The 24,803-nt window shown below is 37.2% G+C and overlaps 1 protein-coding gene across 1 annotated transcript in view; it reads left to right on the forward strand.

The window, feature by feature from the left end:
• Positions 1 to 24,803, forward strand: part of LOC118857610 (leucyl and cystinyl aminopeptidase) — a 144,522-nt gene that overhangs the window by 65,363 nt on the left and 54,356 nt on the right. The window contains exons 3-6 of the mRNA XM_036768230.1: positions 1,277 to 1,415; positions 15,439 to 15,570; positions 17,318 to 17,438; positions 18,182 to 18,336. Coding sequence (XP_036624125.1) covers positions 1,277 to 1,415; positions 15,439 to 15,570; positions 17,318 to 17,438; positions 18,182 to 18,336 — 547 coding nt within the window. The remainder of the gene's footprint in view (positions 1 to 1,276; positions 1,416 to 15,438; positions 15,571 to 17,317; positions 17,439 to 18,181; positions 18,337 to 24,803) is intronic.

Below are 24,803 nucleotides of genomic sequence, written 5' to 3' on the forward strand. Positions count from 1 at the left end.
GCTCTAGACAATTCTCTAAGACCCTCAACTGCAGAATAGTACAGATCTGCATTGGTGAGAGCTTCTTCATAGGGAGATCGCTACATCCTAATAATCTAGACCCAAAATACCATTCTTTATTGGAAATACTCCAAGTGATGCTATGTCAGATACCAAATGGAACAATCCAGTACAAGCCAGCAAGCTTTTGTGCGTACTTCCTATGTTCAAGGCATTGTGCTTTTACTGGGGATACAAGGTCAAAATTTAAAAACAGTCCCTTAACAAGCATACTTTCCATGGAGAGGATGATATTACATGTAAATAGATAAATATACATAGTCTTACTTGTTGAGAGAGAGTGCTAAATAACTAAGGGCACCAAGAAAGTCCTTCCATAGGATGTTGCCCTATGAGCCAAGCCTTCAAGGAACTTGGGATTCCAAGAAGCAGGGATGAAGTAGTGTGTTCTAGGCTTTTTTTGGGGGGGGAGGGGACATAATCTGTACAGCAGCATAGAAACTGGAAATCAGGGATCCAGTTAGGAATCTGTTGAAATAGTATGAATGAGAGTGGATGATATCCTGAACTAGCATGGTTTCCATGAGAGTGGTGGAGGATGCGTGTTTGTTTCTGTAACTTAGGTGGTAAGTGTAGAGAATGCTACATTTAGCAACATTTAAAATGTGTTACAGTGAAACATTTGGCCTAAGAGAACTTTGAACATGTCCAGGTGCCCTTTTAACACTAGGTCCCTGTTTCTTCCTTTGTTTAGATATCCCTTTACATAATCTGCCTTCCTCTTTTTTCTTCCTTTATAATAAATTTAATTTAAAAAGTAATAAATAAGGCAGGAGTGGTTAGATAAATTCTTACATGTCTCCTCGGTTAAGGAGCAGGAGAGGGGCAGCTAGATGGCATAGTGAGTAGAGTACCGGCCCTGGAGTCAGAAGTACCTGATTTCAAATGTGAACTCAGACACTTGACACACTTACTAGCTGTGTGACCTTGGGCAAGGCACTTAACCCCAATTGCCCTGCTTTCTCCCCTCAAAAAAATTTTTTTTTTAAAGGAGCAGGAGAGACACTTTTTTAAAAAATTTATTTCAGGTTAAAAAGAAAAGGAGATCAGTGTGTATAGTTTGAATACTGAGGTTTTTGGTTCTTGATTTTAAAATTCACCATTCACAATAAGTTTGCCGTTGATAAAGTGAAGTCACAGTGGCACAGACTGGCTTGTGGCGCCTTATTGTTCTTTTGTTGGCAATTTTTTTCATGCATTTTTCATGTTCTTTTAGGTACTTTGCAGCAACTCAGTTTGAACCTCTTGCAGCAAGATCTGCTTTTCCTTGTTTTGATGAACCAGCATTTAAAGCAACATTTATCATCAAGATTGTGAGGGAGGAGCAATATACAGCTTTATCAAATATGCCCAAGGTAAAGTTTTGTTCCTTGAAAGTAAATACTTTTTTTCATGAGTCTTTCTCATTGCTTTGTCTCATCTCAGCTATGGCAGAGAATAGATCCCAGTGATCCCTTCCACATCAAGACTTTCCCCATTGCAGTTTCCATATATCATGGGTTGGCATAAGAAATTAAATGGGAATTTTGGGGGGAGTTTTGTGGAAGCTGCAGACAACATGTGAAGGCCAGCAGATGATACAGAGCCTGTGACCAAATACTTAACACAAATTTTACAATAAGGAATTGTAAACACCCATAAAAGAAAAAGAAGAAATTCAGACTTCTTCACTGGTATGAAGGGAGGGCCAAAAAATTTTACTTGGATTTTCCAGATCAAGGGGGTGCCACACCTCAAGCCCCCATGATGTGGAAGAAATAACTGTATATTCTTTACTAGATGAGATGGTGTGGCTTTAAGTGTCTTAGTATATGTTTGTATTCTTGCTTAGAAAACCTATTGAGAAGTTTAAAGTGTTTTCAGGAAGATTAGTGGTTGATAAACCTGTAGAAAATAAAAACCAGGGGAAGGAGTCATTATTTTTTAAAATGTATTTCATTTCGTTCACAATTTGACAAGAAATTGACTTAGACCTGTATCTTAACACTATACCACATGTTTTAGTGAATTCTGGTTAGATGAGAGACTTAAAATATTTTTTAAAGCTATTTTAAAAGATGGAGATCTGTCTTGGAATAATGTACTTCTCTCAGTTGTGAAGGAGATATTGCTCTTTTTTTCCTTTTTTAGCACATAGGAGGAATTATTAGAGACAAGGAAAATGGTGGATTACAAAAAATTTGAATGGCAAAAAATATTTAAAAGAAAAAATTGGAAAAATTATTCATCATATGACAAAACATTGAAAATAGAGAATGGTTAAAAATCCCAATCTACAATAAATAAATAATAATAACAAATTTTCAAAAGAATAAAAACAGATCTTTAATAATCATTTGAAAAATACTTAATCTCACTTGTAACCAAAGAGATTAAAATGAAAACAACTGAAGTACCATCTCATTCCAACCAAATTGGCAAAAAAATTTACAAAGTAATTCAGTGCAATGCTGGCTAGAGTGTATAGACACAGGAGTACTCATTCATTGCCAGTGATTTGCAAACTTGTAAAAAAAATTTGAAGAGTAGTCTGGCAGCACATAGTAAAAGTTATAAAAATCATTCATGCCTTTTGAGCCATTAATTCAGTTGTTAGGAATATAACCTAAAAGCATTATCGAAAATACTAACAAAAAAGTCTGCACAAAGGTTTTTCATACCAGCATTATTTGTAAGGCTGGGAGGAACCTATAATTAAAAATGAATATAGGAAACATAAAAAAACTGAAATAATTTTTTTTGAATAACACAAGGTAGGAAAAAAAGCACAACCAGAACAGAAATACATCCTTCATATAAGTAGAACAATGAATGAAAATGATTAAACAGAGAATTCTGAAGCAGATTTAGGAAAAAGCACCAAAAAAGTCACAGCATTTTGAGTTGAAATTAATTCAAATGTAAATCATTACAAAGCAAATTTAATTTATTGTATTGATGTTCAATATTAAGTCTATGACTAATTCTTTAAAAAAAGTAAATACATTTTGGGATGAGCTAAGGGAGACCAGCCAGTCAGTGGGTCTCTGCCAAGAGAAGTGTCTGATGTACTTGAATGAGTGGGGATAAGACCAAGGTAGAATAACATAGAATTTGTCATGCCAACTTCTTTGGGTAAAGAAATGTGATATATGCAACGTTCAAGAGACATAATTTCTGGGTAATCAACCATTTTATTAATTATGGCAAATGAATAATTAATGAAAGCATTGGTCACTTGGTTGTTTCTTGTGGACCAAAGACTCCTCATGGAACCCACTTGGTATTTATATGCTCTTGGAAGAGTGGATGTTCTGAGGGTGAAAATCAATTCTGATTGGTTAGCAAGTAGTGAGAGAATGACTATTCTAATGAAAGGTGGGCTTATTCTAATGAGGATTTGAGGGATCTGACTCTGATCACTCAGTCTTGCACAAAAAGACTTATCTATGTCAGACTACCCCCTGTCTAGGGCAATCTAGAGTCTTAAACTGTGGCTTGAGACCCCGCCAGGGTTGACCCACAATTTAAGAAGCACTGAAGGGGTTGCAAATGGAAGAAGTTTAAGAAGACCTGATGTAGACAAAAGGAGGAATCCTCTTCTACTCTGACCTATCTGACTAAAACTTAGTGGGCCAGAGTTCACCACTTCCCCTGGACTAGAATTTCTTTACCTTTTGATTAGATCTCAGTTTTCCCAGTTGGGTGCATCTCACCCAGCTATCATCAGCCCTGCCCTTCAAAGGCTGGTTGGATAACCTACAGACGATGATTTCTGAATGAAGAAATAGAAAGGAGAAAAACCTTAGTCTTAATTCAATAATTGGTTATTAACATGAGAGAAATAATCATTTCTCTCAGAAAGTTGAAATAAGACAAGGAAAATGGAGTGAGAAATTACTGGATGAATATTTTTTTTGGTCAAAAAAGAGTGCTTCTAAAACTCTTTCTTCAGTGGATCTATGATAAAACAATATCCTTTTCCTCCATTGGTATAGATTGGTCTATCTATACCTTCTTGTCTAATGTAATCTATGTTGTTCCATAGTTCCTCCAGAGTATCCACCTAACAAACTGGAGGCCTTTTTACATTCTTAGGGTGCCAGTGGAGCACTCGCATTGATCTTGTTTTCACTACATAAACCAGCTCATGTCTTTTCCAGTTGTATACTTCTGTAGTGATGTGCCTTATGCCACTTCATGAATGGAGGTCATCATTTGAAATATGTAGCCTATTTGCACCCACCATGTGTATCTCTGTTGTCTTTTGGATCATGTATTTTAATTACTCAGAGATTTTGGTGGTCCTTAATAATACATTACAATTATACATGCAACAATACATTATTCCCAGCATTGAAAAGACTGATCTTTGCATTGGGCAAAAGATTGGGGTTGTTAAAAGCACTGATCAGCTTCCCAAATGGAATCCAGATTGCTCTTATCTTCACATTTAATTCACGGCCCAACTTATTGTCCTTCTGTAGTTTCTGTCCTAAATATATGAACTGGTGTACTATTCCAGTGGATTGAGCATCCAACTTCATGGCATAGTCTGGACAGTAGACATTTTTTAAATTTAATTTATTTAATATTTTTAGTTTTCAGCATTGATTTTCGCAAGAGTTTGAATTACAAATTTTCTCCCCATTTCTACCCTCCCCCCCACTCCAAGATGGCATATATTCTGAATTCCCCTTTCCCCAGTCAGCCCTCTCTTCTGTCATCCCACTCCCCCCCATCCCCTTTTCCCTTACTTTCTTGTAGGGCAAGATAAATTTCTATGCCCCATTACCTGTATGTCTTATTTTCTAGTTGCATGCAAACACTTTTTTTTTTGAATATCTGTTTTTAAAACTTTGAGTTCCAAATTCTCTCCCCTCTTCCCTCCCCACCCACCGTCCCTAAGAAGGCAAGTAATTCAACATAGGCCAAATGCATATCATTATGTAAAACCCTTCCACAATACTCATGTTGTGAAAGGCTAACTATATTTTGCTCCTTCCTATCCTATCCCCCTTTATTCAGTTTTCTCCCTTGACCCTGCCCCTTTTCGAAAGTGTTTGTTTTTGATTATCTCCTCCCCCATCTGCCCTCCCTTCTGTCGTTCCCCCTTTTTTATCTCTTTCCTCCTTCTTTCCTGTGGGGTAAGATACCCAATTGAATATATATGTTATTCCCTCCTCAGGTCAAATCCAATGAGAGCAAGATTCACTCATTCACCCTCACCTGCCCCCTCTTCCCTTCCTACAGAACTGCTATTTCTTGCCACTTTTGTGTGAGATAATTTCCCTCATTCTATCTCTCCCTTTCTCCCTCTCTCAATATATTCCTCTCTTGTCCCTTAATATTTTATTTTTTTAGATATCATCCCTTCATATTCAACTCACCCTGTGCCCTCTGTCTATATATATGTATGTGTGTATGTATGTATATTCCCTTCAGCTATTCTAATACTGAGGTCTCATGAATCACACACATCATCTTTCCATGTAGGAATGTAAACAAAACAGTTCAACTTTAATAAGTCCCTTATGATTTCTCTTTCTTGCTTACCTTTTCATGCTTCTCTTGATTCTTGTGTTTGAAAGTCAGATTTAATATTCAGCTCTGGTCTTTTCACTGAGAAAGCTTGGAAGTCCTGTATTTTATTGAAAGTCCATATTTTGCCTTGGAGCATGATACTCAGTTTTGCTGGGTAGGTGATTCTTGGTTTTAATCCTAGCTCCATTGACCTCCAGAATATCATATTCCAAGCCCTATGATACCTAAATGTAGAAGCTGTTAGATCTTGTGTTATCCTGATTGTGTTTCCACAATACTCAAATTGTTTCTTTCTGGCTGCTGGCAGTATTTTCTCCTTCATCTGGTAGCTCTGTAATTTGGCAACAATATTCCTAGGAGTTTTCTTTTTGGCATCTTTTTCAGGAGGCGATCAGTGGATTCTTTCAATTTCTATTTTACCCTCTCGCTCTAGAATAGCAGGGCAGTTCTCCTTGATAATTTCTTGAAAGATGATATCTAGGCTCTTTTTTTGATCATGGCTTTCAGGTAGTCCAATAATTTTTAAATTAATCTCCTGGATCTATTTTCCAGGTCAGTGGTTTTTCCAATGAGATATTTCACATTGTCTTCCATTTTTTCATTCCTTTGGTTCTGTTTTATGGTACCTTGATTTCTCATAAAGTCACTAGCTTCCACTTGCTCCAGTCTAATTTTGAAGGTAGTATTTTCTTCAGTGGTCTTTTGGACCTCCTTTTCCATTTGACTAAGTCTGCCTTTCAAGGCATTCTTCTCCTCAGTGGCTTTTTGGAGCTCTTTTGCCATTTGAGTTAGTCTATTTTTTAAGGTGTTATTTTCATCAGTGTTTTTTTGGGTCTCCTTTAGCCAGTCACTCACTTGTTTTTCATTTCTCTTCTCAATTTTTCCTGTACTTCTCTAACTTGCTTTTCCAGATCCTTTTTGAGCTCTTCCATGGCCTGAGACCAGTTCATGTTTTTCTTGGAGGCTTTTGATGTAGGCTCTTTGACTTTGTTGACTTCTTTTGGCTGTATGTTTTGGTCTTCTTTGTCACCAAAGAAAGATTCCAAAGTCTGAGTCTGAATCTGAGCCCGTTTTCGCTGCCTGGTCATGTTCCCAGCCAACTTACTTGACTCTTGAGTTTTTTTGTTGGGGTATGACTGCTTGTAGAGTAGAGAGTGCTTTGTCCCAAGCTTGAGGGGCTGCACTATTTTCAGAGCTATTTCTGCACAACAAGCTCTGCCACACCAGCTCTACTCCTCCCCCAAGAACCGCCAACCCGGACTAGACTCAGATCTAAGCTGGCTCTGCACTCCCACTCAGATCTGCCACTTAATTCCTCCCACCAGGTGGGCCTGGGGCCAGAAGCAACTGCAGCTGTAGCTCTGTAAGCAGCCTCAGAGCTGTACCACCTCTGCTGCCCCTGGGGTGGTGGCCGAACCATGAACTCCTTTCACACTGTCCCTGCAGCTTTTCGCACTAACCTTCTCTGTTGTCTTTGATGTTTGTGGGTTGAAAAGTCTGGTAACTGCCATAGCTCACTAATTTAGGACACTAGGGCCTGTTCCACCTAGCTCCCGCTCTGATGCGCCAGGTGTGGCTCACGCTGGGCTCTGCTCTCCTCCCAGTTCCGTGCGATAGACCTTACCCCATGACCATCCAGGCTGTCCTGGGCTGGAGCCCTGCTTCCCTCTGCTATTTCGTGGGTTCTGCAGTTCTAGAATTTGTTCAGAGCCATTTTTTATAGGTGTTTGTAGGGACCTAGGGGGGAGCTCACTCAGGTCCCTGCTTTCCAGCTGCCATCTTGGCTCCGCCCCTGACAGTAGACATTTTTAAAAGAACTTTTTTCCTGTATGGAATTTAAGACCAGTCTTTTCTGAATAGTCATGGATCTCATAACTTATTTTTTCAACTCATGAAACAAAACATTTATTACCTGATTGAAATAATCTCTTGAGAAGGATGCAGCATAGAGGAAGATTAAAGAACCACTGAGTATGTTTGGAGCCAAGAAATAAGGAATCTGGACATTCTGAAAAGGAATCAGTTGTTTGTATTCTAAGGAACAATGATATGGATTCATAGGTATGTTCAGGTCACCTAATAACAATCAAAGAAAGAAGAGAAAAATAGTGTTAGCTAGGGACTCCCTTTTGAAGAGTACTAAAGCAGCTATTTTTCAACCTAGTAATAACAAAGAAGCTTATTGCTTTCCCAAAGCATATATTTGAAACCTAACAGAGAACCTCCAAAGACTTGTCAGCTTGGATGATTCCCAAGTGATACTGCCAGAAGAAACTTAGAAAGAATTACTAAAGATTACAAAATCATGGACAAGAAACTGAAGCCTTCTTGGGAGTACAGCTTATGTTTTCATTATTGAAGCCCATCAGACATAAAGGACTTGGAAGACAAAGGCAGATTTGAGAAATTGACAGCCGGTTAAGGAGATGATTGCTGAAAAAGGGTTTGGATGTCTGAAAAATAGCTTAAACTATAGGAATGATAGGCTCCTGGACAAGGATGGAGTGCATCTGCTTAGAGTTTTGTAAAACTAATCAGAAGAACTTTAACCTGGAAGGGATGGAAGAAGAAAATTGCATATATATATATATATTTATATATATATATATTTCCCTGAACTGGATACCATAGAAAACAGTAAAATGTAGGAAAATTAAGATTAGTTGATAGATGATTCCAGAAATTTACAGGAGACAAAACTCAAGAAAGGAACTACTGGTAAAAAAGAAAAAGTCTTAGAAGTCTAAGACAGAAGTTTGACTAATGAAGATTAAATAGATGTACAATGAGATAAGTTTTAATTTAATTTTTTAAAATACATTTTTAATAATTTTTTTATTTTAATTTAATTTAATTATTACTGAGGTTTGGTGGGGTGAGATCCATGACTGTAATGTAGCTGTGGTTGATCTTGCTTTATTCAAAAGAAACATGATATGTCATCGACATTTTTTTGTGTGTGTGTGTGATTGTAGTTATATTGTTTTCATAGGAACCCTTTTGACATGAGGGACTCCATCTTGAATTCATAATCAGCACTCCCAAACCCATAAGAATGTAAACTACCTGACTGTATACATTTGATAACTAGGTTTTTGTTATGCACATGTTTGCCTATGTTGACCAAATGCTGTTTGTACTTGTCAGGGTCACCAGCTCTATCATCTATAAATCTATCAGATTTACCATGAGTTTTGTATTAATAATTCAACTATCATCTAGAAGTATGGCATTATTATATTTATATATTGGCACAAATAACGTTTGCCACTGATTACATCATGTAAAAGGTGATGTGGTTGAGTTTCTCTTAAAAAACAGGTCACACTGAGTACAATTTAACACTCTGGATCATGATAGAATGGCCCAGTGCTACATTGGGATCCAAGTCTGAGCAAAGTAGAATCAGAAATCACCTAATTGTTAATAACCAGTTTACTGAAGCTTATAAGGAGCCAAGTGTAGTCTCATGAGAGACTGGAAAAGGTGGTGTCTGGCCCCTAATCATCACTATCTACTGGCACTGGGTCTGTCTGCCTGGATCTAGCTCCCTACACCCTTTACCCTTGGACCTCTGATGTTGTTCTGGGTCATCCCTATTATGTATCCCAAATGAGAGATATGTCTACGAAGAGGATACCCTCATGAGAAAATCCAGGAAGCCTGGTGGATCATAGGATGATAGAGCTAAAAGGGACCTTAGAAGCCATCAAGACCAACTCCCTCATTTTATAGAAGAGGACCCTGAGGCACAGAGAGGTTAGGTGACTTTCTCAAGATCACAGTAAGTATCTGAGGGGGTATTTGAATGTAGGTTTTCCTGATTCCGAGTCTTGTGTACTCTCTTTTTACTACACCACACTTGTCTGTTTGCCTCTCTGTCTTTGTCTCTGTCGCGCAGAATGATTAATAATTGCTTGACTTGTCTTAATTGTAATTATATCGTTCAAAAGGTAGAGGAACCAATAAGGGAAATTCTGTTCTAGATCAAGGAGAAAGTGATTGCTGAAGGGGGAATGATAAGAAACTTGTAGATAAGTGACTATTCTATCTTAGAGTTGAGGAAAGACAAAGAAAGCTGGGAATAATTTGACATTTTTCAGGCCAGTTGAAATAAAAAAGCATTTAAGTGCTTACAGTATGCTAAATACTGACCTGCCAATATAGCTTTTGGAAGGGCAGATTTTTGAAAAATTTTCTTTTTTTCTTATGAACTTGACAAACATAAAGGTGAATATTTCCATATATACAGAATAGAAAGTAGATTGTTTATGAAATTAAGAAACCAATACTATTTTATTTACGTTTTGGGACTAAAGTATATATTAAATTTAACATTGTAGTACCAACATTTTCCTGCTTATTTGTGTCTTTTTTATAAAAGAATCCTTTTCAGGAAAGGATAAGTAGAATCTCATGACCTAAAATTTTACAGGGATAATTTATCCCAGGATGGAAACCTCTTAAGAATGAAATTCTGAGGACACAAAAAGAAACAGTTCTACTGAGGAGAAATAAGCAGAATTGTCTAAGGAACCCATTGTGGATATGAAGGGAGCTCATCAAACAATTTAGATATTTTTTTTAACCAACACGTTTGCTTTTATTCGTCAGTCAAAAGACAGGTAGTTTAAAGCAAAGACAGATGAACTAGGCCAAGTAAGAAGAGTAGCCAGATGTATTTCCACCGTAGCCTGGGGCACTTTGCTCTAAATATACTATAAGTAAGGAAAATGGACATACATATTGATCATACTTAAGGGTGTACACATAGGGAAGGCATGTGACAGGTCAGGCATGTGGAGTAGCATACTTGTACCTTACATGTATGGTGAGGATACAAGTGCGTAAGGGAAAATATTCTGGTAACACGTACAGCTGAGTCAGAAATTTGGAAAAATACACATGCAGGTAATGTGTGTGATCAGGTGATGTTTAAAAAATTAATATTTTTAGTTTCACTTCCACATTCTCTCTGTCTTCCCCCCTCTCCCATCCATTGATAACGTTAGAAATATGATACCCATTATAAGTCATGCAAAACATAACCCTAACGGTAATCTCTTCTTACTTATCTTGGATATAAAATTTTTATTAGACATTTTTGTTCTGTCCATAGTTTGTTTTCCTTGGCAAGGAAAACAGAAACAAAAGAAAAATCAGGCAGTTTTTCTTTTTTCTCTATCTAGTTATCATCATCCTATCCACCATGAGCAGCAGCCCACTCCATTCTTTGCTAATCTTCTTTTCCCCATATAGCTAAAAAAAAACAAAAAAAAAAAACCTCCTCTTTGTTATCCCTCCCTTTTTTTTTCTCACCAGCCTCAGCTCATTCTGTGTTTACATGTTCCTGATCCTATTTTTAAATGACTGTGATACACTTTTATATTCATGCTCTTGCTATCTGCCCTGATTTCTATCTTCTGTCTGGGTCTTTTAAAAATCTAAGTTGGGGAGCTTTCCTTAAAATGATTAAGTACTATCTAAAACCTAGAGTAAGTATTATCTGTAATGAGGATAAATTAGAAGCCTTCCCAGTAAGATCAGGGATGAAGCAAGATTGTCTGTTATCACCATTATTGTTCGTTGTTGTACTAGAAATACTAGCCATAGCAATAAGACAAGAAAAAGAAGTTGAAGGAATAAGCATAGGTAATGAGGAAATAAAACCTACCAGTTTTTGTTAAATAGTGAGTTCTTGTCCTAACAACTGTGATCTTTAGGTTTGCCAAATATTAGGTTACTGTGCTCATTTGATTTCTTCTGAAAATGACCTCTTCATATCGTTTGATCATTTGTCAGTTGGAAAGTGGCTCTTACTGTTATAAATTTGACTCAGTTCCCTATGTATCTTAGAAATGAAACCTTTATTAGAGAGATTTCCTATAAAAAATATTGCCCCAAGTTTCTAGCCTTTCTTCAAATTTTTGGCTGCTTTGGTTTGGTTTGTGCAAAAAAATTTTAAATTTTATGTAATCAAAATTATCCATTTTACTGTCTATGAACTTGGTCACGAAGGCTACCCCTATCCATAGATCTGATAGGTAACTTTTTTCCATGTTCCTCTAATTTGCTTAAGATATATATCATCCTTTATCTCTAAATCGTGTACCCATTTTGACCTTATCTTTGTTGGTCTATGTCTCGTTTCTGCCAGACTACTTTCTAGTTTTTCCAGCTAACTTTGATGAGTTCAAGTTACCTCAGCCAAGTGAATTACATCCTGAGGTATTCACCGAACTGTTAGGTATGATTGCTGAATCATTGTCAGCAATCTTGGAAAATCATGGAGGGGGACTACAAAATTAGGGTTGGACAAATATTGCTTCTCTTTGGCCAGTGAACTTGACTTCGTGGCAGAATTCTAGAATGTATTATTATTTTCTTCCATATTTTTTTTGGGTCTCCTTTAGCAAGTCATTGACTTGTTTTTCATGGTTTTCTTGCATCACTCTCATTTCTTTTCCCAATTTTTCCTCTTTTTCTCTTACTTGCTTTTCCAAATCCTTTTTGAGCTCTTCCATGGCCTGAGACCAATTCATATTTTTCTTGGAGGCTTTTGATGTAGGTTCTTGGACTTTATGGACTACTTCTGGCTGTATGTTTTGGTCTTCTTTGTCACCAAAAAAAAGATTCCAAAGTCTGAGTCTGAATCTGAGACCATTTTCTCTGCCTGTTCATGTTCCCAGCCAACTACTTGATCCTTGAATTTTTTGTCAGGGTATGACTGCTTGAAGAATACAGAGTACTTTGTCCCAAACTTGAGGGGCTGCGCTGCTAATTTCAGGGCTACTTCTACACAGCAAGCTCTGCCACACCAGCACCCCTTCTCCCCCAAGAACTGCCAGCCAGGATTGAGGTCCAGATCCAGGCAGGGCAGAGCAGGCTTTGCACTCCTGCTCTAATCCAGGACTTAATTCCTCCCACCAAGTGGGCCTGGGGCCAGAAACAACTGCAGCTGTAGCTCTGGAAGCAGCCTCAGAGCTGTACTACCTCTGCCGCCCCTGGGGTGGTGACTGACCGCGAACTCCTTTCACTCCAACCCAGCAGTTTTTTCCAGTAACCTGCTCTGGTGTCTTTGGCATTTGTGGGTTGAAAAGTCTGGTAACTGCCAAAGCTCAATGATTCAGGGGGCTACGCCTGTTCCGCCCGGCTCCCAGTCTGGTTGGTCCTGGCGTGGCCCATGCTGGGCTCTGCTCCGCTGCACTTCCAGCTCCACATGCAATAAACCCTTCCCAGTGACCATCCAGGCTGTCCTGGGCTGGAGCCCTGCTTTCTTTTGCTATTTCATGGGTTCTGGAGCTCTAGAATTTGTTCAGAGCCATTTTTTGTAGTTGTTTGGAGGGACCTGGGTGGGGAGCTTAAGCAAGTCCCTGCTTTCCAGCCACCATCTTGGCTCCACCCCCTAGGATGTATTATTAAATGAATAGTTTCAAAACATTTAGAAAGAGGAAACAACAATTGCTAAGAGCCAACTGGCTTTAACAAGAAGAGGTTATTCCAAACCAATATAATTTCCTTTGGGGGGTTGGTGTGTGTGAAGGGGAATAGGGTTACTAGATTTGATAGTCTCTCATAACTGTTTATGTGTAAAAGATGGAAATGTGTGGGCTGAACTCTGGCACATGGTAATTCCATCAGGTTGAATGGTGAGACTCAAAAAATAATCATGTTTTGGTGTCATCTAAGAAGGAAGCTTCTAATGGAGTACCTTAGGAATCTTTTCTTTGCCCTGTGCTAACATTTTTTTCCCAGTGACTTGCATAAAAGTATATATAACATGCTTCAGATTTGTAAATTACAAAGCTGGAAAGAATAGATAACACGTTGGATAAAAGGATGCAAAAAGGTTTTGATATGCCAGAACATCAGGCTGACTCAAACAAGATGACATTTAATAGGGATAAATGTTATCTTGCACACTTAGATTCATTAAACTAACTTTCCAAGTATTAGGTGAGACGGGGAAGAAAGGAGAGTGGTTTAGATGAGTTGTCTAAAATTGAATGGTGTTAGTGGACTATAGGTTCATTATAATTCAACAGTATGATATGGCAGCCAAGAAAGCTAATGTAATCTTAGCTAGTATTAGGAGAGACAGAACATCCAGGAATAAGGACGTCCCTAATTCCGCTGTATTCTGCCTTTACCAGACTATATTTGGAGGATTGGGTTCTATTCTGGACTTTTAGGAAGTTTATTTCTAAACTGGAGAATACTCAAAAGCAGGGCAGTCTGGATACCAAAGGGCCTCAGATTCATTCCATAGAAAGTTGGATGTTGGAAAACTTAACAGGAGGAGGTAAAGAGGAGGGAGATGTGGTAGTTGTCATCACGTAGGTAAAGGACTTTAATTTGTAAGAGGAGTTAATCTCTTGGCTTCAGAGTACAACAATGAACCATGAATAGATTGAAGACTGGAGGAGAATTTAGAAGCCATCTTCAAAAGAGGCAGTTCAGCCTCCTTATTTTGTAGATGAAGAAACAGGCTGAATGAGGCTAAGGTTCTAGATTTTCTAGGTTCAGACAGCTAGTAAGTGTCTGAGGCAGAATTTAAACTCAGGTCTTCCTGAATCAGGGCTCCAGCACTGTATCTAGTTGTATGAGTGGGGAATTCTAGTGTATCACCTAGCTGTTTCCAGTCTTTGTTTATGGAAAAACTTCCTCACAATAAGAGCTATCCAAAATTTGAGTGGGCTGTCTCAAGGGATAGTGGGATCACTCCTCACTTAAGATCTTCTCCTAAAGGCTGGATGATTATTTGTTGGGTGTGTTGTAAAGGGAATTTTTTTGTTTTGTTTTTAGTACAAGTTGGACTAGATTCTGGCTTCTTCGGTTCCTTCCACTTCTGAAATTCTGTGATTCGTATTAGTGTGTTTTATATCCATTCGAAAGATATATGTTAATATAATACTTTGGGGGTTTTAGAGAACACTTCATGTGTTTCTTGGAATTTGTTCCCCCTTTCTGAAAGTGATGAACCAGAGAATAAAACAGACAAGTATGAACTGTGCTTCATTTACCAGGTAGCTACTTTTGCTTAATTTATAATCAGAAATCCAAGAGAATTGCTACATGGCACTAGAATGCAGTGTTGTTCAATCCTGTAGGATGGGGGAAGAGGTGAATTCTTAGCTCTCTGCATCCAACAATATAACCATATCTCCTTTTTCAGCCTTCAGACTGAAGTAGTATCTGTGCCATTTAGGTTGAGTTTTACTATCTTCTGGAGAACTCAACTCTTGATACAGTGAAATAGCATGGTAGGATGGAAAAAGCACTAGATTTGGCATCAGTAGCCCTGTGTTCAAGGCCCAGCTTTGTCATTTGCTATCTGAATAACTGTTCGTATGTCACAATCTCTCTAAACCTAAGCTTCCCCATCTGTAAAATGGATATAATACTTATGCTACTTATTTCATCAAGGTGTGTGAGAAAAACACTTGATTAATTGTAACGAAATATAAAATAAATTAACCCTATACTTCTGTTTTGAATTCTTGTACATTTCTAATGAGATTGGCACGTGGTATTATTTTATTGGTTAAAAAAACTGAGACACTAAACCTGTGATGTAAATTCATGCTTTTATAGATTTAAAATATACTCGTGTCTTTATTATGAATCATCTGTTCATATTTACTTGTCACAGTTGGTTGTCTAGGGTTTTTTTTGGGTGGCAATCAGGATTAAGACTTGCCCAGGGTCACACATGTCTAGTACATGTCTGAGGCTGGATTTGAACTCAGAACCTCCTGACTCCGGGGCTGCACCCAGAGCACCTGCACCACCCAGCTGCTCCTATAATTATATTTTCTGATAGCTATTTTGCTCCCCCCCCTCCTTTCTTTGTAGAGGTCATCTGTTCCAATAGAAGGCAGGCTTATCAAGGATGAATTTTTTGAGAGTGTGAAAATGAGTACATATCTGGTTGCCTTCATTGTTGGAGAATTGAAGAATATGACCCAGGAGACCAATGGAATTCTGGTACGTTTTTGCATTTATGCCTTTAAGCCTGTTTTACTTAAATGCAGATGAGTGATTTGTTAAGAACTCTAATCATTTCTTATGTCCCAAACATTCTACTTTGTGTTTATTATCTTATTATCTTAACAGACTGTGATAGACCTGATCTAATAACTGGAAGTGAACAATTTAAAGTTCATCCGATGTAGGTAATTGATTAAAAGAGAAACTTGGTAGACTGTGATAATATTTCATAGAAAACTCATATTATAGAAAAACAGGAAGAACTTAATAATTACAATTCTATTTATACTTCTTTTATAAAGACTTACCATTTATTTTAAAGATCTACTTTCATTTGCCATTAGTGCCTGTTACATGGTGATAGTTTATTTGAATTTCTGCTAGAAGTGCTGAGTCAGTCCTTTCACAGGCTCATGCTGTAGTAAAGGTGTAGAGTTTTTCTTTGGCTAGTCAGTTGTCTTTCCTTTACTATAAAATTTTAAAACAATTCATTCATTAGTTAGCTAATTTATTACCAGGTCGTAAACATAAGGTATCATTCCAACACATACAGCTAGATTTTGTTTTCTTATTTAAGGGGAAAAAAAAGAATTATTAAACCACAGCACAACTTCAGTCTGATCTTTTTCTATAAAATGTATAGGACACTTTGCTAATTGAGACTGATCTGAAGAATATGTATGTGTATACATGTGTGCATGTATCTGTGTGTATAAATGTGTGTGTGTCTTCCTCACCCCACATAACCATGCAGTTAGCAAGTTTTGTCAATTTTATCTCTAACACATCTCTCACTTCTGACTCTTTTTTACTCATTGCTTGCTCCCTCCTCCATAACTTCTTATCTGGACAAAAAAAGTAAACAAGAGCTTACTTTTTGACTTTCTGCCTTAAGTCCCTTTCCACTTTATCCTCTATACATACGCACATACTTTCTCTTTCTGTCTCTCTCTCTCTCTCTCTCTCTCTCTCTCTCTCTCTCTCGCTCTCTTGTCAATACTTACTACATCTAGGACCAAATAAATATGAACTCTTCTGTTTGGCATTTCAAGCCAAATTTCCCTTATTGCTGTTCTCTGTACATGACCCATACATACATCTCCCATCTTTGTACTTTGCAAAAGTTGTCCCCCATACCTAGAATGCACCTCTCTGCCTTGCAGAATCCCTGCTTTCCGTCAGAGTTCATATTGAGTGCTGCCTCCTACGTGAGGCCTTTCTTGCAAATGTGCCCCTCACCCAATTACTTTATATTTATTTTACATATGCCTATTTTGTATATAGTTGTGTCCCTGGATGGGAAGGATTGTTTTCATTTTTAATTTCAGTATCTCTAGGGCTTAGCATAGTGTTTGACTCATAGTGATTGCTTAATAAATGCTTGTTGATTGTTTTCCTGATTCCCTCAGTTACTAGTACTCCCACCCCCAAATCACTGAGCATTCCTATATTTGCCCATCTTTGAACAAATTATATCCTCTAGTAGAGTTAAGCTCCTTGAAGTAGAAACTGTCTCTTTAGTTCTATCCCTGTTACCACCAGTTGTCATTGATTGATGGGCTTTGTAGATGAAGATACGGTGGTCAGGGTCTCGGGAAGGGAAGTGGGACAGGTCTCACCTTGAGGATAGTGTGGGCAGTTTTCCATTGAGCCTGTAGACTTGACCAAGAAATCTCAATTCCTTTTGATTCCAATTATGTTTGAATTTTCGTTGTAAATAGTATTTCTTGTTACTTGGTTTTAGGTTTCCATTTACACTGTGCCAGAGAAGATTGACCAAGCCAAACCTGCTCTTGATATAGCAGTGAAGCTTCTTGATTTTTTTCAGGACTATTTTGAAATCAAGTACCCTCTTCAGAAATTAGGTAAAAATGTCATCCTATTTTCCTTGCCTTCTTTTAAGTTTACAGCATTCATTTGTCAGGGAGCTACATATGTGTGCTTCATATCTTAGGAGAAAATATAACAGAAGAGTGTTCACATGAATACAGTTTCTAAATAACCTTTAGGCATTACGATATGGGGTGATTATATGCCACAACTAAGATACTTGGAAATTTGAAGGACTGTGGCAGTGGAGGTATATGTGTATACACACACACACACACACACACACACACACACACACACACACACACGACTATAGTTAGATACACACATATGTGGCAGTTTGAAGACATACACTGAACTTTCAGATTAAAATTCATTTACTGAAAAATTATTTCAGTAAGTAATTAAAATGTTAACGTGTAGTGCTAGTAGCTCTTCCAAGAAAGACTAATTTACTTATTTGATAGCGCTGCATATTGGTTGACAGAAGACTGTCTTAACTACATCCCTCCTCCCCTTCAGAGAATGGTCCTTTTTGGAGAAATTGGATTTTTTGCCATCTTTCTCAGCTTCCAGGTAGATTGATAGAAAGTGCTGTGCTTGAAGTAGGAAGGTGGCAAGGGGATGAGGTGTCAGTGTTCCAGCAAAAGACTTAGAGCTTTCTTTGTGGTGATAAGCCAATGATGAAAGCATTTTGCTTAAATTAAAAAAGAGAAATGGTTGCTCTGTTTAAGCAGGAAAAAAAAAAACTGGGTCACCTTTCTTTTTTTGTTTCAAGATTTGGTAGCTATTCCTGACATTCAAGCTGGAGCTATGGAAAATTGGGGTTTGATCACTTTCCGAGAAGAAACACTCTTATATGATGATAACACTTCTTCAGTGATGGATAGAAAGCTGGTAACAAGAATAATTGCACACGAACTGGCCCACCAGGTATTATAACTAAAATATTTAACTAAATTCCATGTCTATTCTCTATTTCTTAATGCTAATAATGTTTTACGATGTAAAAATTACCCTCTTTGTATATAATCAAAGTTTCTATAACTCATACTTAGCTTTCTAATACTTGATGCTTTTCTCCATGCTAGAACTCATGGATCCTCCGTGGCCCTCTTTCTTCCAAGCCTCTTTATTTCAATTGAAGGGCAGTACAACACCATCTTTCTAGTCAACCAAGGTTCTCAACCTTGGAATCATTTTTGACTCTTCTTCCCACCTTCTTCTTCTCCACCTGACCCCAACATATCCAATCAACTGCCAGTTCATCCTCTTCACCATCACTATGGACCATCCCGTTTTCTCTGCTAACATGTCCCTATCATATTTCAAGCTCTCATCAGCTCTAGCCTAGACTATTACAATGGTCCCTCTGTCTCCAGTCTTTCCTTCATTTAAGTGCCAAATTGATTTTCCTGTAACACAGATCTGATCATGTCACTTCCCTACTGAGAACTCTTCAGTGGCTCCCAGGATAAAATAGACATTTTTTAGCCTTGCGTTTAAAGCTCGCTACAGTCTATGTACCTAGTCTTATTTCATATTGCTCTTCTCCAAAGAATGCTATCTCTGGAAAATCTGCCATGATGTAAAGACTTTAGGTATGATCCCAGCAACAGACTGAATATACTTTCCAAAGTCCAACCTGACTAAGCATGGAGAGGTTCATTGTCAGTAGGCTGGGCACTTGGTTATAAATTTTATGGTCTTGCCACCCTGTGAACTAAAGAAACATCACAGTGTTTTTCTGCTAGTGACAGTGGTAGAGGAGCGGAAAAGGAAGCAGAGGCACCATATTCTTTAGTACATTCTAAATGGATATGTGACCTTAAAGTTATTGATCAGATTATAAAGAAATTAGAAGAGAAACAGATGATATACCTCTCACAGCTATGGGTAGGAGATGTCTTCTTAGCCAAGTAAGAGCTAGAGGCTATTGTAAAAGATAAAGTAGTTAAATCTGATTACCTGAAACTAAAATGCTTCTTTACAGATAATTTAATGCACTAAGAATTAGAAGGCGAAGGGGTCAAATAGGAAAAAAAAATCTTTATATCAAATTTCTCTGATAAGCATTTGGTATCCAAGGTGCATAAACAATGAATGAATATATGTGTATACATCCACATACATGTAAGATTAACCATTTTTCCATAGAGAGTGGTCCAATGGATATGAACAAACAGTTCCCAAAAGAATTACAAAGTATTTATAAAAAAATCACATGAAACAATGATCCAGATCACTAATAAAAGGAGAAATGTAAATCAAACAACCCTGAGATTTTACCTTACACCCTGCAAATTGACAAAGATGGCAACAGTCAACATTTGAAAAGTTGTGGAATAAAGTAGAAGCCCATCAACTGGGGAATGGCAAAACAAATTGTGGCACATGAATGTAATAGAATATTACTGGGCTGTAAGAAATGATGTGTGTGAGGAATACAGTGAAGCACGCAAGATCTCCATGAATTGATGTCTAGTGCAGTAAACAGAGCCAAGAAAACAGTATACACAATAACTGCAGCAATGTAAAGAGAAAGAACAACAATACACAAACATAACAGAATTAGATCAAACATGACTTGAAAGAAGAGATTTGAGAATATACTTCCAACTCAGCCTTTCCTTTCATGGAGGTAGAAGATCCATGGGTGTTACATGTTGTATATGCTTTCAAATTTTGTCAATATATTGCTCAGTTGTGCTGATTTTTTTTCCTCTTAAAAAATACTTTGTTATATGGGATGATTCTTTGGGGAAGGCTGGGAGAAAGATACTAGGGCTAACTATGATGATATAAGAAACAGAAGACATCAGTGATAACTTATTTTTTTAATAAAAAGAAAAGGGAACAGAGGGAACTAAGAATTACATCTTTTTAAAGCATATATAAATTTTAACTTGATAGTACTCTTAAATAAAGATCCTTGTTCAGTGACTGCCAATGGACATAATACTGGAGGAACTAAGTCGTATCAATCTTGACATTATATTTTAAAAAGGTATCATAGATAGTAATAAAAATAGCGGGAGACTTTAATGTTCCTCTCTCAGAGTTGGACAAATCTAATAGAAAGATCAATAAAAGTGAAAATACAGAATTGAACAAATTGCTGGAGAAATTAGAGCTAAAAAGACTTATTGCACCTTCAGAATGGAACTACTAAGGAGTTATAAAATTGATAAACCTTTAGCCAACCCAATTTAAAGGAAGAGGGCAAGTAATTAGATAAATAACAAATGAACAAGGTAATGTTGAGGGAGAAATGGAACCCCAGGGAAGTAGGAATCCCAAACCAAAGTTCCCAGGTTGCCTGGAATGAATTCACAGACCCAAGCATTCTTTAAGTCAAGGAGGCAAAGATTTATTATGCTTTTCAGAGGGCAAGAGTTCTTAGGGAACCTGCAACCATAAAGAGGTGCAGAGGGAATCTTTATAGAAACTAATAGGGGACTAAAAGGGGGGACATGTCAGTTAGGTTTTTGGGGGGTGGAATTAGGGAGTGGTTAAGGCATGGCTGGTTCTTAAAGGAACATGCATATTTAGTATCTACTGTGGAGGTGTATTACCCAGAGTTCTCTAGGAAATAGCCCACAGTGGGATTACTGGGGGTGTGGTTTTTACTGTAAAATGTCACTGAGTTCACTATTGGTTGGGGCTAAAGGGAATAGTTTCTCATCTAGTGTCTTATTAGACAGACAAAATACTATGTCTAAGATAAATGTTAGAAAGGACAGTAAATAGTAAATATGGTTATGACTCAGTGTACTAAGGAAGAAGCAGGGATAAGTTGGGCCATGCTGCCCTTTAGCTAGAGAGAGACAGCCTGAGAGAGAATATGTTTTGAGAACTAGATGTGTTTTGGAATTGGGATTCTGGCACAGGCACCCAAGCAGAGGCTGTTAGAATTAGGGTTCAAGCACAAGCACCCCATCAGTAAGATTACAACAAAACCAGAATAAAATAAAAATTTATCAAAACTGCAGTACACAATATTGAGAACACTTAAAATAATGAGGTTATCCTAAAAAAATGTAAGATACTCAAAATAATAGATCACCAAATAGAGTTTAATCTCAGAAAAAGAAATCAAACTAGCTATTAAAATCCTGATCTTGATGGATTTACAGGAAAAATATTGCCAGTCCATTAAAGAACAATTAATACCAATATTATACAAATTATTCTCAAAACCAAGAAAGCAGGACTCACCTAACTTCTCTTTATTCGACAAATATAGTCTAGTACCCAAACCAGAGAAGGGTAAAGTAAGGAAAGAAATCAAAGAAACAACTAATAATTATTTGTGATAATTATGATAACTATAGACCAATAGAATTTTTAAGCAATATCCTGTCAGACACTCTCACTATAAATGAAATTAATGGAAAGAGAATTTACTGCTAAATGGCGGGATCATAAATTAAGATTAGGAAGAGATTTTAGAGGCCGATGAACCCAACCACCTCATTTTACAGATGAAGAAATAGGCTGAGTGAGATTAATGACTTTCCCAGAATCATACAACAAGTAAGTGTCTAAGGCAAGATTTGAACTCAGGATTTCCTGACTCCAAACTCAGGGCTTTAACCATTGCACCACGTGACTACTTTTGGAAAGGTCACAGTTTTTTGTTTGTTTGTTTGAGAGGAATTGTCAGAATTGATTTTAACATGCCATCAGAAACATCAAGAAACAACATAGAATCTTAGGTGGACATTTTATGGGATATTTGGTCATTTTTGTATTGCAGTTTATGATAAGTATTTGCAAAAAGACCACTATAAAAATAATTACAGTGTATGTATGAACATCTGCTGTAGAGGATAAAGAAGCAGAGAAATTCTGTAAAAAACTCAATGAGACTTCCCAAATTAAAATTATATGCTTTGATACTTGGTGACTTTGACTATAAAAAAAAAAAGTAAGGACCAAGAGGTATATTGAAATGTAGGAAGCAGGAATAAGGAGTGACCGAAGCCAGACACTTGTAGACTACACAGATGCCTGAAGTTATATGTCAAGAATCTTTTCTTTGAGAAAAGTATCGGTAGGTCCTGGACATGGAAAATGAAACTGGTTATGTTTTAACAGGCAGGAAATTAACTCATTACTTATGTGGTAGTCATTCCATAATCAACTGTCCATCTAGTCAGACTTTTTAGGGCAAAGATCAAAGCTATATGACAAGGTACCTCATTGAAACAACTCATTCTTGACTATTAAGAAGTTCCTAGTAATGGATGAAAGAATGGACATAAATGCAGACTATAATAATTTCATAAAGATATTCAACTCATATAAATGAATTTACATAATGAAACTTTAAAAATCCAAAGAAGTTAGCAGCTGTTTTACTTGTTTGCCATGGGAGAGATGGTACACAAAGGAAACATCAGTTTAGAATATAAATTGGTTTGTTAAATTTTACAGAAAAGATTGATGGAAAATCACCTACTGTATTTCCTCGTAAAACAGAGTAGCTGTGGACAGTAAAAAATAGTTTAAAGATAGTTTGGCAAGATTTCACTAAGAAATGTCATCCCAAGGCCAGTCACGTGTGAAAATGGAAGAAAGACAGCAAGTAGAAGAAAAGCTGCAAAGATTTTTTTTAAAACCAATTGAATTGTTTTCAACACAAAGGATAGTAAAGCTGTCACACTTAGGTTCTAACATTACAGCGCTGTATTTGCTTGTAGAGGAGATAGAAAGAGAACACTAAAGAGAGCAAGGATGAGAAAAGCAGCTAAATTAGATTCGTATTACATAGGGCAGTGGATCAGTGGATAGAGTGCTGGGCCTGGAGTCAAGAACACTCATCTTCCTGAGTTCAGATGCAGCCTCAGACACTCAGCTGTGTGACCGAGGACAAGTCACTTAATCCTGTTTGCCTTTGTTTTCTCTTCTATAAAATGCACTGGAGAAGGAAATGACAAACCACTCCTGTATCTTTGCAAGAAAACCCCAAATGAGGTCATGAAGAGTCAGACACAACTGATAAATAACTGAACACCACCACCACATAGTGGAGATCCATGTTGGAGGTGACATATTTGTCAGGTTGTTGAGGGAGGGGAAGTTACCAATAGATGTGTCCAGGGAAACATAATTACCTAACTTACCTATATCTTTCCCATCTGTACAGTATTTTTAATAGAATTTTGCCGTGTTCATCACAAGTGATATTCCATAGTAGTTAACAACTTCAGCATAAATAATCATCTGAAAGATAAAGAAGATATAAGATCTCACTAGGTTTATTGTTTGATTTGCAGTAGATCCAAATGCTTCCTTTGAGGTTTTTCCACCAAGGTGTCTCCCATCCCTACATTAAAGTTTTCAAGATTCTTTGGAAGATAGTTTTAAGCCCTTGTCACATGAGAATTATTTGAGGGAACTCTGCATGTTTAGCAGGGAGAAGAGAAGACTCAGGAAGACATGATAAGTATCTTCAAGTATTTGAAAGATTGTCTTGTGGAGAAGGGACTAAACTTGTTCTCTTTGGACCCTGGGAACAAAACCAAGAGAAGTACAAAGAGACAGATTTGGGTTCAATGTCCATGAAAACTTCTTAACAATTAGCACTGTCCAGAAATGGAACAAGTTCCCTTGAGAGGTGATGTATTCCCTCTCCTATCAGGATACAGCTAGATGATCACCTATCAGATATATTATAGTGGGACTGGCAATTTTTCTTGTATGGGTTGAACCAGAGGGCATTTGAAGTTTTTTCTAATTTTTAAATTCTATAATATATAAATATAGAAACCTTGTATGATTATCAGTATTAGCTATGGCATAAAACAAGGATATAAAAAAGGCATTAAACACATGCAGAATTCAAGTTGAAGAGTGATTCCCTGTGGATGATGAGATCCTCCAGTTATTCCTCCTATTTTCAGAAAATGTTTTCCTGGATCCCTCAAGCCCTAGAACATTGTTGTGCCTTCAGGAAGATATCTGGAACCACTCAAGAAAAATTTGGCTTAACTTGGAGGTTCCCAAACTTTCATGGTGTCCTTAGAGACTCCCTAAGTTTTTCATATTAAAAGAAATACCCAATAGTTGTTTATTAAGTATCTAGGTCCAAACAACTCAATAAGTATTTATATCCTTACAACTTAGTAGCCATTTAATAAAATAATGCTCATAAATTGGGAAATTTTTAAAAATTTCATTCTTAAATAGCCACAATTACTTACTAATGGAATGTGTGTACCTGTTAGGTGCTCTGTAACTTCTGAAACTTTGGAATCAGATTGGACCTCATCACTTTCATATCCTAGTTTACATTTATTTTTGCACCATACTTTTTTATTACAGCAATCACTGAAAATGCAACTAAACAAAGATGACATTGCAAATGAGAAAGTTTGAAAAGTTTTGGCATAGTC

Source organism: Trichosurus vulpecula, chromosome 1 (assembly GCF_011100635.1).
Source record: "Trichosurus vulpecula isolate mTriVul1 chromosome 1, mTriVul1.pri, whole genome shotgun sequence".
Taxonomy (NCBI): domain Eukaryota; kingdom Metazoa; phylum Chordata; class Mammalia; order Diprotodontia; family Phalangeridae; genus Trichosurus; species Trichosurus vulpecula.